Source organism: Anomaloglossus baeobatrachus, chromosome 4 (assembly GCF_048569485.1).
Source record: "Anomaloglossus baeobatrachus isolate aAnoBae1 chromosome 4, aAnoBae1.hap1, whole genome shotgun sequence".
Lineage (NCBI taxonomy): Eukaryota > Metazoa > Chordata > Amphibia > Anura > Aromobatidae > Anomaloglossus > Anomaloglossus baeobatrachus.
In genome coordinates this window covers 681,015,689-681,031,205 of record NC_134356.1, presented here as the reverse complement: position 1 = coordinate 681,031,205, position 15,517 = coordinate 681,015,689, and the positions used below count along the sequence as shown (strand labels likewise).

The 15,517-nt window shown below is 49.4% G+C and overlaps 1 protein-coding gene across 1 annotated transcript in view; it reads right to left on the bottom strand.

The window, feature by feature from the left end:
• The window catches only part of LOC142302122 (uncharacterized), a 43,219-nt gene extending 31,041 nt beyond the window's left edge, over positions 1-12,178 (bottom strand). Inside the window, exon 1 of the mRNA XM_075343206.1 lies at positions 12,127-12,178. Within this exon, the coding sequence (XP_075199321.1) occupies positions 12,127-12,163 (37 nt within the window). The 5' untranslated portion in view covers positions 12,164-12,178. The remainder of the gene's footprint in view (positions 1-12,126) is intronic.
• Between the last annotated feature and the right edge of the window lie 3,339 nt (positions 12,179-15,517).

The window sequence follows — 15,517 nt, the reverse complement described above, 5'->3', positions numbered from 1 at the left end:
CATTAAAGGGAACCTGTCAGCAGAAATTTTGCATTAAATCTAAAAGATTCCCCTTCTGCAGCTCCTGGGCTGCATTCTATCAAGGTTCCTATTGTTATAGTGCCCCCTTTTAGATCAAAATAAATACTTTATAAAGTGGTACCTTTTCGTATGCAAATCTGATCGTTACTCTGCCTCCTGCTGCTTTACGCCGTCCCCCATCGCTCAATTTCATACCTCATGACGCCGCCCAGTGCGCCCGAGGTCTCGCGCATGCGTCGTGCCACTCTAGCGGGACTGTGCATTGTGCACAGTGTGACCGCTGGTGATGTGTTGCGCAGGCATGAGATTATGGGCGGGTACTTGCTGATGAAAATCACAGCACCGCCCAAAATCTCACGCCTGCACAACACGTCACCAGCGGTCACACTGTGCACAGTGCACAGTCCCGCTAGAGTGGCACGGTAAATGCGCGAGACCTCAGGCGCACTGGGCGGCATCCTGAGGTATGAAATTGAGCAATGGGGCACGGCGTAAAGCAGCAGGAGGTAGAATAATGGACACCAGACAGCCCGCCCCCATGTACGATTAACAAGATTTGCATACGAAAAGGTACCACTTTATAAAGTATTTATTTTGGTCTAAAAGGGGGCACAATAACAATAGGAACCTTGCTAGAATGCAGCCCACGAGTTGCAGAAGGGGAATCTTTTAGGTTTAGTGCAAAATTTCTGCTAACAGGTTCCCTTTAAATGTGCACCAATCTCATGGAAAAATGTTAAAGAAAATGAAAAAAAATATATTCTCACCTCACCCCTTCACCTATCCAGTTGCCACAGTTCCCCACCTGGTTCTCTGCTGGATTGCTCTGTTTTGCTCAGTTCTTCTCCAGACTCGGAGAGAGCATGTCAACGGACAGACAAAAAGTTGTTGGACAGAACAGATGAGGGACAAGGTGAGTATATTTTTTTTTAAAGCCTCTATTGGCCCTAAAAAATATATCCTGCAAAGTAATGGCTTGAGTTGAGTAAATCCAACTGCAAAAAAAATCTACCGTAATTCAGGCAAATCCAGATTTTTGGTGAAATCTGTAGGAAATTCCATTTACTTCGATTCGGTCATCTGTAATCATTAGGGATGAGCTAATGTATTCGCCACTATTCGTTATCGGACGGATAGCAGACTAGTCTCACCATTCCATATCCGACGGATAAACTATCATCCGCTCCGATACTTTCATTTTCATTTCTGACTTCCTGGTGCCTTTTTCCAGCCAATAAACACATCTGATGTTGCTTGACCTCACAGTAACGCTGCAGCCATCTTGGTTGTAGATTTACTGTGATTGGCTTGGCAGCACAGCGTCATAGGGGCTATATAAGCCAGCGGCCATTTTGTGAACACGCAGTCATGTATTGTGTGTGGGAGAGCATTCTTAGATCCAATTAATAAATAGTCTGTTACGAACCGGCGCCGCCATAGCCGCAAGCAGCCTGCGGCGGTTCCTGTTGCGCCCAGGTGCCGGCTGCCATTCTTAACCGTGCCTCGGGTCGTCCAGCTGGCTTCTCCTTCCACCACGTCTAAGTGTGGAGAAGCGGCTAGTGCGCATGTTCACGCCGATTTAGCCCAGCCACAGTCTAATGTGGGCGTCACACGGTACGATCTATCGTGCAATTGCACGAGCGATCGTACCCACCCCTGTCGTTTGTGCAGTTAGTTGCCCGTGGCGCACAAAGTCGTTAACCACCTGTCACACGTACTTACCTCCTGGATGACCTCGCTGTGGGCAGCGAACATGCGGCTGGCCAATCGAAGCGGAGGGGTGGAGATGAGTGGGATGGAACATCCCGCCCACCTTCTTCCTTCCGCATTGCCGGCGGGACGCAGGTAAGCTGTGTTCGTCGCTCCCTGGGTGTCACACGGAGAGACGTGTACTGCCAAGGAAGCGACGAACAACCGGCACACAGAAGGAGGAACGAGATTATGAAAATGAGCAACGTGTCAACGAGCAACGATAAGGTGAGTTTTTTTGCTCGACTACAGTCGTTCTGAGGCCGGTTTCACACATCCGGCTTTTCGCCGGTTTGCCGGATCCGGCGCTCTCCCGTACAGACAATACAGTACAGTAACAGCGCTGTAACTTCCGGGTCACATGCGCCGGTCACATGACAGCACGTGACCGGCGCTTGTTGCGCTGTCACTGTACTGTAGTCACTGTATGGGAGAGCGCCGAATCCGGCAAACCGGCAAAAAGCCGGATGTGTGAAACCGGCCTGAGGTGTCACATGGTACGACATCTCGAATGATGCCGGATGTGCGTCACGGAATCCGTGACCCCGGCGACATATCGACCGATATATCGTACCGTGTGACGCCCGCATAAGTCCGGTGTTTTGCCTAGTGAGCATGCTCAGCCTGATTGTGTAATTTCTGAGACTAAAGCCCGCTACACATGCTTCAATATAGCTCACAATCCATCGTTGGGGTCAAGTTGTAAGTGACGCACATCCGGCATCGTTTGTGAGGTATCTGCGTGTGACACCTACGTGCGATCAGGATTGAACGCAAAACCGTTGATCGCAAACACATCGTATCTTTGTCTAGAATTGAGCGTTTTGTTGCACGAACCTAGTGAATTGTAACGTGTGACATCCCTCATACGATTTTGGTGTCTGATGCTATGTGCGCAGGTGTGCGCTCTGCACCGCAGCTTAAAAAAGGTCCGTTTCAGAGCGCAGCTGAAAAGCTGCGTTCTGAAGCGCCTCACAATGTCTGTCATTCACTAATCTCTGTCAGTCGGTCACTATCTCTGTCCCTCACTCTCTGTCCATGTCAGTCTATCCCCCTCTCTCATATACTCACCGATCCCCGATCCCCGGCGCTGCACGGCGTTCACACTGCTCCGGCGGCTTTTACTGTTTTGAAAAAGCCGGCCGCCCATTAAACAATCTCGTATTCCCTGCTATCCCCGCCCACCGGCGCCTATGATTGGTTACAGTGAGACACGCCCCCACGCTGAGTGACAGGTGTCACACTGCACCCAATCACAGCAGCCGGTGGGCGTGTCTATACTGTGTAGTGAAATAAATAATTAAATAATTAAAAAAAACGGCGTGCGGTCCCCCCCAATTTTAAAACCAGCCAGATAAAGCCATACGGCTGAAGGCTGGTATTCTCAGGATGGGGAGCTCCACGTTATGGGGAGCCCCCCAGCCTAACAATATCAGCCAACAGCCACCCAGAATTGCCGCATACATTAGATGCGACAGTTCTGGGACTGTACCCGGCTCTTCCCGATTTGCCCTGGTGCGTTGGCAAATCGGGGTAATAAGGAGTTATTGGCAGCCCATAGCTGACAATAAGTCCTAGATTAATCATGTCAGGCGTCTATGAGATACCTTCCATGATTAATCTGTAAATTACAGTAAATAAACACACACACACGAAAAAATCATTTATTAGAAATAAAAAACACACACATATACCCTGGTTCACCACTTTAATCAGCCCAAAAAAGCCCTCCATGTCCGGCGTAATCCAGGATGCTCCAGCGTCGCTTCCAGCGCTGCTGCATGGAGGTGACCGGAGCTGCAGAATACACCGCCACTCCGGTCACCTCCACGCAGGTAATGAAGACAGCCGCGCGATCAGCTGCTGTCACTGAGGTTACCCGCTGTCACTGGATCCAGCGGTGGCCGCGGGTAACCTCAGTGACAGCTCAGGTGATCGCGCTACTCACCTCAGTTGCTGCGTGGAGGTGAGAGGAGCGGCGGTGAGTAGCGCGATCAGCTGAGCTGTCACTGAGGTTACCCGCTGTCACTGGATACAGCGGTGGCCGCGGGTAACCTCAGTGACAGCTCAGCTGATCGCGCTACTCACCTCAGTTGCTGCGTGGAGGTGAGAGGAGCGGCGGTGAGTAGCGCGATCAGCTGAGCTGTCACTGAGGTTACCCGCGGCCACCGCTGGATCCAGTGACAGCGGGTAACCTCACTGACAGCTCAGCCGATCGCGCGGCTGTCTTCAGTTGCTGTGTGAAGCTGACCGGAGCAGCGGCGGTGTATTCTGCAGCTCCGGTCACCTCCATGCAGCAGTGCTGGAAGCGACGCTGGACCATCCTGGATTACGCCGGACATGGAGGGCTTTTTTGGGCTGATTAAAGTGGTTAACCAGGGTATATGTTTGTGTTTTTTATTTCTAATAAAGGATTTTTTTCGGGTGTGTGTGTTTATTTACTGTAACTTACAGATTAATCATGGAGGGTGTCTCATAGACGCCTGGCATGATTAATCTAGGACTTATTGGCAGCTATGGGCTGCCAATAACTCCTTATTACCCCGATTTGCCAACGTACCAGGGCAAATCAGGAAGAGCCGGGTACAGTCCCAGAACTGTCGCATCTAATGTATGCGGCAATTCTGGGCGGCTGTTGGCTGATATTGTTAGGCTGGGGGGCTCCCCATAACGTGGAGCTCCCCATCCTGAGAATACCAGCCTGCAGCCGTATGGCTTTATCTGGCTGGTTTTAAAATGGGGGGGGACCGCACGCCGTTTTTTTTAATTATTTAATTATTTATTTCACTACACAGTATAGACACGCCCACCGGCTGCTGTGATTGGGTGCAGTGTGACACCTGTCACTCAGCGTGGGGGCGTGTCTCACTGTAACCAATCATAGGCGCCGGTGGGCGGGGAAAGCAGGGAATACGAGATTGTTTAATGGGCGGCCGGCTTTTTCAAAATAGTAAAAGCCGCCGGAGCAGTGTGAATGCCGTGCAGCGCCGGACATCGGGGATCGGTGAGTATACGAGAGAGGGCTGCTCAATTCAGTTACTCAGGAGTTTAGCGGTCACCGGTGAGTCCTTCATGGGTGACCGCTAATCAGGACGCGACAGAGACAGAGCCGCAGCATGACCATGAAGTCGGGTGAAGTTCACCCGAGTTCATTCTGACAGTGCGGCTCTGTCTGTGTCTGCTGTCATCTGCCATTCACCGCTGCTACATGGCTGTCTGTGTCTGCTGTCAGCGGCCATGTAGCAGAGCTGAATGGCAGATGACATAGTAAAAACGCATCCCTACACATTACACATGCTTGTCAAGTCAATAAATAAAAAAAAAAAAAGGTGCCCAATGCATACGTCACAGAACACATGATCTAAAGGATCGCACACAAAATTGATCAATTTAACATAGACTACTAACGCACGTGTGACAGCAAATGAACGACCTACGTGCGATCTCATAAGATCCCGTATGCAACCTGGGCGTGTCACATCGCAAATGCGATTGTACAACTAATTGCAACGTGTAAAGCAGGCTTAAGTCCTCAGTTCAGGCTACTGAGCATGCTCCCACAATTAAACCTAACAGCCTCTTTGCACAGGTACTTGGACTTCGTGCTGTGTCTAAGTTCTGGAATGTGCCTACTGAGCATGCTCAGGCAGATAGTCTGATTTCTGAGTCTGTTGTTCAGGCTACTGAGCATGCTCAGGCACTTAGTGCATCAGAGGGTAGGTCCGTTAAGGACCTCACTGAGCATGTTCGTGAGGTGGCAGGCCCTGATAGGGCAGAGGGTGTCAAGTGTCCTGATGACGTGGCCACTCCGGACTGGCTCGCAGAGGCCCGCTCCTATGATCTGGTACCTCACCATTGGTCGTCAGATGATTACTGGTGAAGTGTTTGGGGCGTGGCAGCCATGAGGTCATCAATGACATGGCGGTTCCGGATAGGCCGCTGGTGACGTCGCTGATGACATGGCACTCTGCTATTGGACCTTGGTGGTTCCACCCTGGGTTTGGGGTGGACCCAGGTTATTAAAGGGGCTGGAGACAACATGGAGGTGTGCAGTCTTCTCATATGCATTTAGAGTTCATGTTGGCATAAGTCTTGTTGGAAGTGGTAGGTAGGGCTAGGCGAACGGTGCCTGTCATGCCAAGACTCGTGGCTCAGCATATGAGGGTCAGGCGCCGTGCTTCCTTGCTACCGTTCCTGTTGTGCTATAGCAGTCCAGTGGAGTTAACTGGGCTACGGCTGCTGCATCAACTGTCCGATTGTGCCTCCTACGCACACGGACAGCATACCTGCTGCGTCACCTGTCCAAGAGTGCCCTTTACGTACACGGACAACGCACCTGTTGTGCCACCTGTCCAGTTGTGCCTCCTTCGCGCACGAACAGCATACCCCAGGACCCCTGTGGAGTTAACAGGGTGTTCCAGGATTGGGTGTGTGAACCTATTATCCTCCTTGGCTTCCCAGTCAACGCTACTGGTGTGATCCCTTGGCCTGACATGTGGTCTACACACGTGGCCATTCGAGTAGTGACCACAAATGCTAATCAAAGGACCACTCGGCCTGTCGTGTCTGACAGGGCGCTGTCGCAGCGGTCTTCTTGGTCAACGCTACCTGGTCACCATCCGGCCTGATGTGTTCCTGCACACGTGGTCGGGGTTGCGCCAATTCCGCCGAAATGCTAACTGGGTTGTCGTCCGGTCTGACTTGTCCCTACACACGTGACCGGTTCCCTGGGTTATCTCAGAGCCATCCAGCTCTATAATCTCCGCCTAACCCACAGGGTGCCAGCAGCTCCATTACCATCTGGAGCACGGTGGGCCCCGACTGACGATTGGGATATATACCCCCTGGTCCTAATCTGCCGGTCCCCCGTAACATAGTCCTTGTAAAGGCTGAACACAATGTCCAGTAGCTGCTAGCAGCTCCAAAAATTGCTTTTTTGACAAACAGAAGGCAAGTCTTTCGGTCTCTCTCTGTCTGTCAGTGTCTCCCTCACCCCCCTCTCTCATACTCCCCCATCACTGACCGATTACCGGCGTGGCGCTGCACGGCTGTCACACTGCTCCGGTGGCTTCTCCAGCTTTTGAAAATGCCGGTCGCTCATTATTCCATCTCCTATTCCCTGCTTCCCCCGCCCACCGGCGCCTATAATTGCTTGCAGTCAGAGGTGCCCCCACGCTGAGTGACAGCTGTCTCACTGCAACCAATCACAGCCCCCGGTGGGCGGTTCTATGTTGTGCAGTAAATGAAATAAATAAATAATTTTAAAAAAACGTTGTGCGGTCCCCCCAAATTTTGATACCAGCCAAGATAAAGCCACATGGCTGAAGCCTGGTATTCTCAGAATGGGGAGCCCCACATTATGGGGAGCCCCCCAGCCTAAAAATATCAGCCAACAGCCGCTCGGAATTGCCACATCCATTAGATGCGACAGTCCCGGCTCATCCCAAATTGCCCTGGTGCGGTGGCAATCGGGGTAATAAGGAGTTAATGGCAGCCCATAGCTGCCACTAAGTCCTAGGTTAATCATGCAGGCATCTATGAGACACCCCCAATTATTAACCTGTAAGTGAAAGTAAATAAACACATACACCCGGAAAAATCCTTTATTTGGAATAAAAGACAAAAAAACACCCTCTTTCACCTCTTTATTAAAATCCTAAAATACCCCTCCAGGTCCTGCATAATCCACACGAGGTCCCACGACGCATCCAGCTCTGCTATATAAAGCTGACAGGAGCGGCCGTGGAACACCACCGCTCTTGTGAGCTCCACGCAGCAACTGAAGTGAGCCATGCAATCAGCAGTGACGTCACTCAGGTGACCCGTGGCCACCGCTCTCAGGTGGAGGACTGCAGCTGGCCGCGGGTAACCTGAGTGACGGCATCGCTGATCGAGCGGCTCACTTCATTCACTCAGGGGGTTGCAGTCACCAGTGAGTCCTCAACTGTGATCACAAATCAGGCCATGGCACACAGACAGAGCCGCATGATGACGATGAAGTCGAGTGAAGTCCATGCTCTATGCTCTGCTTGCTGTCAGTGAATAGAAACATTGCCCACCATCTCTGCTTGCTGTCATTGAATGGAAACATTCCCCAAAACGTCTGCTTGCTGTCAGTGAGCGGAAACATTCCCCATCATCTCTGCTTGCTGTCAGTGAATGGAAACATTCCCGATCAGCGGTTTGGATGCATTTTTGATAGTGCGGTCCCACTCAGTTCTGTTACATCCCCATAAAACATGGCTAGCTGCAAGACAGAGACGCGCGATCAGAATGAATTTGGATGAACTTCACCCGACTTCATTGTCATTGCGCGGCTCTGTGTGTGCGCCGCAGCCTGATTTGCGATCACAGGTGAAGGACTCACCAGTGACCGCAAATCCCCTGAGTGACTGAAGTGAGCAGCGCGATCAGCGGTGCCATCACTCAGGTTACCTGAGTGACGTCACCGCTGATTGCGCGGCTAACTTCAGTTGCTGCGTGGAGCTCACACAGAGTGGCGGTGTTCCACGGCCACTCCTGTCAGCTTCATGTAGCAGAGCTGGATGCATCGCGGGACCTCATGAGAATTACGCCGGACCTGGAGGGGTATTTGTGGATTTTAATAAAGTGGTGAAACAGGGTGTTTTTTTTGTCTTTTATTCCAAATAAAGGATTTTTCGGGTGTATGTGTTTATTTATTTCACTTACAGGTTAATCATTGGGGGTGTCTCATAGATTCCTGCCATGATTAACCTAGGACTTAGTGGCAGCTATGGGCTGCCATTAACTCCTTATTACCCCAATTGCCACCGCACCAAGGCAATTCTGGATGAGCCGGGTAGAGTCCCGAGACTGTCGCATCTAATGGATGCGGCAATTCCGGGCAGCTGCTGGCTGATATTTTTAGGCTGGGGTGCTCCCCATAATGTGAGGCTCCCCATCCTGAGAATACCAGTCTTCGGCCGTGTGGCTTTATCTTGGCTGGTATTAAAATTTGGGGGGACAGCACGCCTTTTTTTTTAAAATTATTTATTTATTTTACTGCACTGCATAGACCCGCCCACTGGCGGCTATGATTGGTTGCAGTGAGACAGCTGTCACTAAGTGTGGGGGCACGTCTGAATGCAACCAATGATAGGCACCGCTGGGAGGGGAAAGCAGGGAATACGAGATGGGATAATGAGTGGCCGGCATTTTCAAAAGCTGGAGAAGCCGCCGGAGCAGTGTGATAGCCGTGCAGCACCACGCCGGTGATCGGTCAGTGATTGGTGAGTATGAGAGAGGGGGGGAGAGACCAATAGACAGACAGAGAGAGACCAAAAGACCTGCCTTCTGTTTGTCAAAAAAGTGATTTTTGGAGCTGCTAGCACCTACTGGACATTGTGTTCAGCCTTTACAAGGACTATGTTATGGGGGGACTGGCAGATTAGGACCAGGGGGTATATATCCCAATCGCCAGTCGGGGCCCACCGTGCTCATTTGAGAGCTGTTCTGGCGACTACGTAAACACCGCGTGCTGCTCTGAACACATTCCAAGACATCAGAAATGCAGTCACGCACCTTCTACAGGCTGTGCCCATACTGTTTCAGCCTTTTCCCATCAAGTTCAGCCTTTTCCTCAGTCACCACAGGTCACCGTTAGGTCCAACGTGAAATTATTCAAGTTTCCAATAGACTTTCATGGTGCATCGAATATTCGCGAATAGTGCCGACCTATTCGTCGGATATTCGTTGAAGTGGATATTTTGGTATTCGATCATCCCTAGTAATCATAAATAGTCATTAGTGAACACTAATATGCTCAAGTGCTCGGCACTCGTTAAGAGCAGTTAAATGCTCGTATGGCGGTGACTTGAGCACCTGAGTACAATGGAAGTCAATGGGGGACTCAAGCAGTTTTTAAGAGGATTTTCTGCTTGATGTCAACATATACATATAATCCCATTAAAAAAATGTATTATATTGGTATTATTTTAAAAACCACCAAAATTCAGTGACAAAGATATCATAACACACACAGATAATTGTTGACAAAAAATCTCCAACAATAAAGACAATCAGAAGTACTAACGTCCAAAGTATCCCATGGGAGATATCCTAAAAAATGTGGTACCTCTGTATCTCGGCAGCTGATCCTCCCTACTGATGAAGCCACAGGGGGAACAGACAAAGGCTACAGTCCCAAATGTAAAATAGAAGCCATATACAGTAGTATACTTAGCTTCTTTAACTCTTTTGGATGTAAGTTATTCAGAAGTGATGGGAGTCCAGGTGGTCTCTTTACTGTAGAAAGAGGATCCATCCCTTGGTATACAAAAAACTGACCGGATGTAAATGCTTTCCCTTGTAATGGGAAATTTCCTCAACGCGTTTCCCCGAGATCGGTTCATCAGGAGGATCCCAAGATAATATAAAACATCCCAAAAAGCGCAATATACCAAAGGCTTGGCAGTAGGAGGACTGTCTCTGCAGGTAGGAAGAGTTCTGATCTTGTGCGTCCTGTGCAGCACGAGTCACAGATGACGTATCACCTACTCACAATATGGCATTGTTCTATATCCTAGTTTGATGTCCTGCTGCCAAGTCTTTGATACAATGTGCTTTTTCTGTCCAGGTCTGGTAGAAATGCAGAGTCCTTTAAGGCAGTGGTGGTAGTGGCCTCTCGCCCAGGGCATCTTTCCCACAACAAGGGCATTGTTACATATCCAATTGCATCCAAAAAGGATGTACCAAATATTGCACTTTGGTTCTGTATCACCCATCTAAAGATTATCAGGCGGCGCAGTATATGCACCGCAAATTTCAGTCCTGTAAGCGGTTTCCCATAAATGTAAACCTTGATTATGCCCCTGTGGTCACAGTAAGCAGGTCCGAGATGGAACCCTCATACTATGTGGATACACCTCCCTCAGTGTACCTTTAGTGACTTCAGGTGCTGAGAGCCCCACTTCAACTTCAGCAACTCTTGCAACTTCTTGCAGAAATAAACTCAGCAATCTTGAGCCCTTTGCCGTAATAACATCCAATATGCTTGGTCCCTTGCTGGTATAATGTAACCCATCCTGGGTCCCTTCCAGTAATATATGTCCTCCATCTTGGGTCTCTTCCAGTAATAATATTTTCATCCTGGTGTAATCATCCCATCCTTGCTCCTTCCAGTTATATATCCCCCACATCCTGGGCCCCTTTCTGGTATAATGTCCCCCAATCTGGGTCCTTTCCAGTAATATATGTTCTACATCCTTGGCCTTTCCAGTAATAATGTCACTCACCTGGTGTAATGTCCCCATTCTGGTATAATAATCCCATCCTGTTCTCTTCCAGTTATTCATATATCATATTCTGTACCCTATCCTTGGCAGTTCCTGGTATAATGTACCCCAACCTTGGCTCCTTATTGATATAATGTCCCCCATCCTGCAACTCTTCCAGTAATAATGTCCCCCTATCCTAGTATAATGTCCCCTATCCTAGGCAGTTCCTGGTATAATGTCCTTAATTTTGGGCTCCTTCCTTGTATAATGTCTCCCATCCTGGAACTCTTCCAGTAATAATGTCCCCTATCCTAGTATAATGTCCTCCATCCTGGGAAGTTCCTGGTATAATGTTCTTCATTTGGGGCTCCTTCCTTGTATAATGTCCCCCATCCTGGAACTCTTCCAGTAATAATGTCCCTCTATCCTAGTATAATGTCCCCTATCCTGGGCAGTTCCTGGTATAATGTCCCCCATTTTAGGCTCCTTACTTGTGTAATGTCCCCCATCCTGCAACTCTTCCAGTAATAATGTCCCCCTATCCTAGTATAATGTCCCCTATCCTAGGCAGTTCCTTGTTATAATGTCCCCCATTTTAGGCTCCTTACTTGTGTAATGTCCCCCATCCTGGAACTCTTCCAGTAATAATGTCCCCTATCCTAGTATAATGTCCTCCATTCTGAGAAGTTCCTGGTATAATGTTCCCCATTTGGGGCTCCTTCCTAGTATAATGCCCCCCTCTTCCTGGGAACTTTCCAGGTAAAATGACCCTCATTTTTGAATCTCTAATATCCAATACATGTATCAAATGTACACACTAGTTATTTATAATGTACATTACCAATAATTTAAAACCAAACGTTCAGAACATACTGATTTCTTGGTCTGTTATTGAGGAAATGTTTTCGTAACCTCCATCATAGTCATTAACGATAATATGAGATGCAAATCTTCTAACAGGGGATTCTAATGTATCTAACAGCCATATTCTAATGTATCTAACAGCCATATCTTCTGGTTCTCAGCAGAGATTCTTCACTTGTGAAGATAAAACCTTACTTTTTGATTCAGGTCCTACTCCCAACCATGCGATATAAAATGTAAAGCCGCCTCATCTTACCATGGAAGCAGCAGAAGAGCAGGATGGAAAGTCTCATCGTTAATGTGTGAAATTTGGTGGCAAATCATCAGGAAGCTCGTTCTATGTGAATCACTTATTTCTTAATTTTACAAAGCAAGAGGAAGAGACAGAAGAGGAAGTCACATAAAAGCCAAGGACGGAGATTTCATTATCATTACAGGTCTGGAGAGAAGTTTGGTAGCTAGTTTTATTTGTGACTACATTGTCAATATTTGTGGCAAGTGAATCAAAAGGTCACATTGGATGTAATTCATCTGTCCTTTGTGCGATACTTTAAAAGTTTGAGATGAGCAAATAAATTTGAGGCAGATTGAGTTTTCCTAATTTTTTAAAAAAATTTGGGATTCTTATGAATCCAGTTTTTGGGTGATTTGCTTGGTGCAAACTTAGTAAAATGGCCAGTCACCAATTTGCTGATTTGCACTTACATGTCCCTTGCAATGTCCTCATCCTCCATCTTCACTCTTTGCCAGGGCTTATGACACTGATTAGGCCTCTGTATATCATGATTTAATTTAGATGGGCTGTATGATAGAGCTTCTTGATGAAAAGTTTAAAGCGGGCTTTACATGCTACGATATCGTTAACGTATTACCGTCGGGGTCACTGTGTTTCTGACGCACATCCGGCAAAGTTAACGACATCGCAGCATGTGACACGTACGAGCGACCTTAGTCGATCGCAAAAGTGGTTAAAATCGTTCGCCACGGAGAGGTCGTCCTGAATCAAAAAATCATTAATTGCTTATTAGCGATGTTGTTCGTCGTTCCTGCGGCAGCACACAACGCTCTGTGTGTCACCGCAGGAGCGACAAACATCTCCTTACCTGTCTCCACCGGCAATGCGGAAGGAAGGAGGTGGGCGGGATGTTATGTCCCGCACATCTCCGCCCCTCCGCTTCTACTGGACGGCTGCCATGTGACGTCGCTGTGACACCGCACAAACCGCCCCCTTAGAAAGGAGGTGGTTTGCCGGCCAGAGCGACGTCGCAGGGAAGGTAAGTCCGTGTGAAGGGTGTAAGTGAGGTTGTGCGGCACAGGCAGCGATTTGCGATTTGGTACACTCGCTAGTGTACCGCCGCGCGGGCTCGGCTGCGACCACCGAGCCGCTTGGATCCGAGCTCGTACTGCGGGTGGTGGCTCGAGCCTCTCACGGACCTGGGGGTCATGTCACTCTGCAAGGGAGTTGGCGTTACACGCGGGAACTTGGGTGAGGAGTTCCACGGCCGGGGCCATGGTGGTTTGGTTTGAGATGTAAGTTCGTGACGCCACCCACGGGTTGTGGTGATTGTAGACACCACCGCTGCGGTGAAGGTATGGGGGCTCCCGGGATCGGTGTAATGGCGCAGCTAGGTGTTGACCCCTCCGTGGGTAGGGGGGTGTTGGTCCCGGGGCCCAGTTGGCGAGGGCCGGGGTTCAGGGTGAAGTGTTGCGGTGCGGTGCGGTGCCTGATGGCACTGTTGTACTCACTCTGACACAACACACTGGAGTCTTTGGTAAACCAAACAGAGTGATGAACGGGACCTGCAGCCGGTTGCAGCTTCTCCCAGAATAGGTTGGTGGTTTCCGCCTTTCTCCTGCACCTCTGTGTGTAAATGTTTGACTCCTATGCCTAGACACCGGTAGTCCGCTCCCCGACTTGTATATGCCGTAGGAGCCCGTTTGCCTGCAGACGCTGGCCCTTTGGGTCTCTATGCCTTGGTGGTGGCTCTACCCTGTATGGTTGGGCTGTTGTCTTCTAACGGGTCTTGTGTGGGATAGGTCCTTAAGTCCAGTCCGGAATCAGTTGATTTGACTCGGCCCTGTCGGTTCAGGGCTTTGTACTGGGTCTGAGAACCCCTCCTGGTGCTCCGGTTTCCAATCGGTTCCCCGGTTCGGTACCGGCGGCCCACCGCCGGACCCCGGTCCCTGCGGTTCCACCGGCTGTAATCCCAGCTCCTGCAGGCGGCCACCACCGACTGCCTCCTTGCCAATGGCGACTGGGATCCGACCCAGCCACCTGGTAGTCTCCTGGCAGGCCTGGACACAGGACTGCCCGTGAACTTGACTGCTCTCTCCCTCCTCCAGACTACTCTCCACTTGTACTTGAACTGTTCTGTGTGTTTTCCCGCCTCCAACCGCCTGGCTCCGCCCCCTGGTGTGGACATCCAACCTGGAGGGTGACAAGGTTTTTAGTTTGACTGATGTTCCCTAACAGGGAAGGGGGTGTGGTGTTGTGTGTGACTACCTGGGACGACCTGACTAGTCCAGGGCGTCACACTAGCGATATCGATACCGATATCGCAGCATGTAAAGTACCCTTAAGCGTCAACAAAGAAGAGAAGTATGGGTACGCATCTACAGTATCTGTAAATTAAGCTGTTTTCATAGACTATCTTACTTGTCCAAGTTTGATAACCAGTGGGCACCATTTTGGTTCATATTAGAATATAAAAATAATATACATATACATACCAAAAGATTTTATCTCAACTTAGTACTCTATCTGGTATTGGTTTGTCCTTTCCTTAACAACTGGATTTTTCTTTTCGTGACTGTTATGGGGGCTTTACACGCAACGACATCGCTAACAGATGTCGTTGGGGGTCACGGAATTAGTGACGCACATCCGGCCTCGTTAGCGACGTTGTTGCATGTAACACATACGAGCGACGCTAACGATGTAAAATACTCACCAAAGCGTTGATTATTAACACGTCGACCATTTCCCAAATATCGTTCCTTAATCTGGACGCAGGTTGTTCGTCGTTCCTGAGGCAGCACACATCGCTACGTGGGACACCCCAGGAACAACGAACAACACCGTACCTGAGTCTTCCGCAAACGAGGTGGGCGTGACTTTCCTGCAGCTGCTCTGTGCCCCTCCGCTTCTATTGGATGCCTGCCGTGTGATGTCGCTGTGACGCCGCACAAACCGCTTCCTTAGTAAAGAGGCTGTTCACCGGCCACAGACACGTTGTTAGGAAGGTAAGTATGTGTGACGGGTACTAATGATATTGTGCACCACGAGCAGCAATTTGCCCATGACGCACAAACAACGGGGGCGGGTGCGTATGCTAGCGACATTGCTAGCAATGTCGCAGCGTGTAAAGCCTCTTTAGGATCTGTGGAGACTAATGATTCTGGTAATCTGCATACTAACTTCTCTGATGTCTGTGATTCGAGCAGGCAGACTTGGGCATTGACCTACAGATTTGTAGCTCATAGGCAGACTAGCAAGAGTTAATCTGCACCAGGCTGCTTGTTAGTCTTCTATGATCACATGCTCGTTATCGAGATCGTTATACAGGTCACTATGGTTGCTGTATCATTGCTGCATCGTTGGGAAGATCTGACTGTTTGACATCTCACCAACGACCACGTAGCGGGGA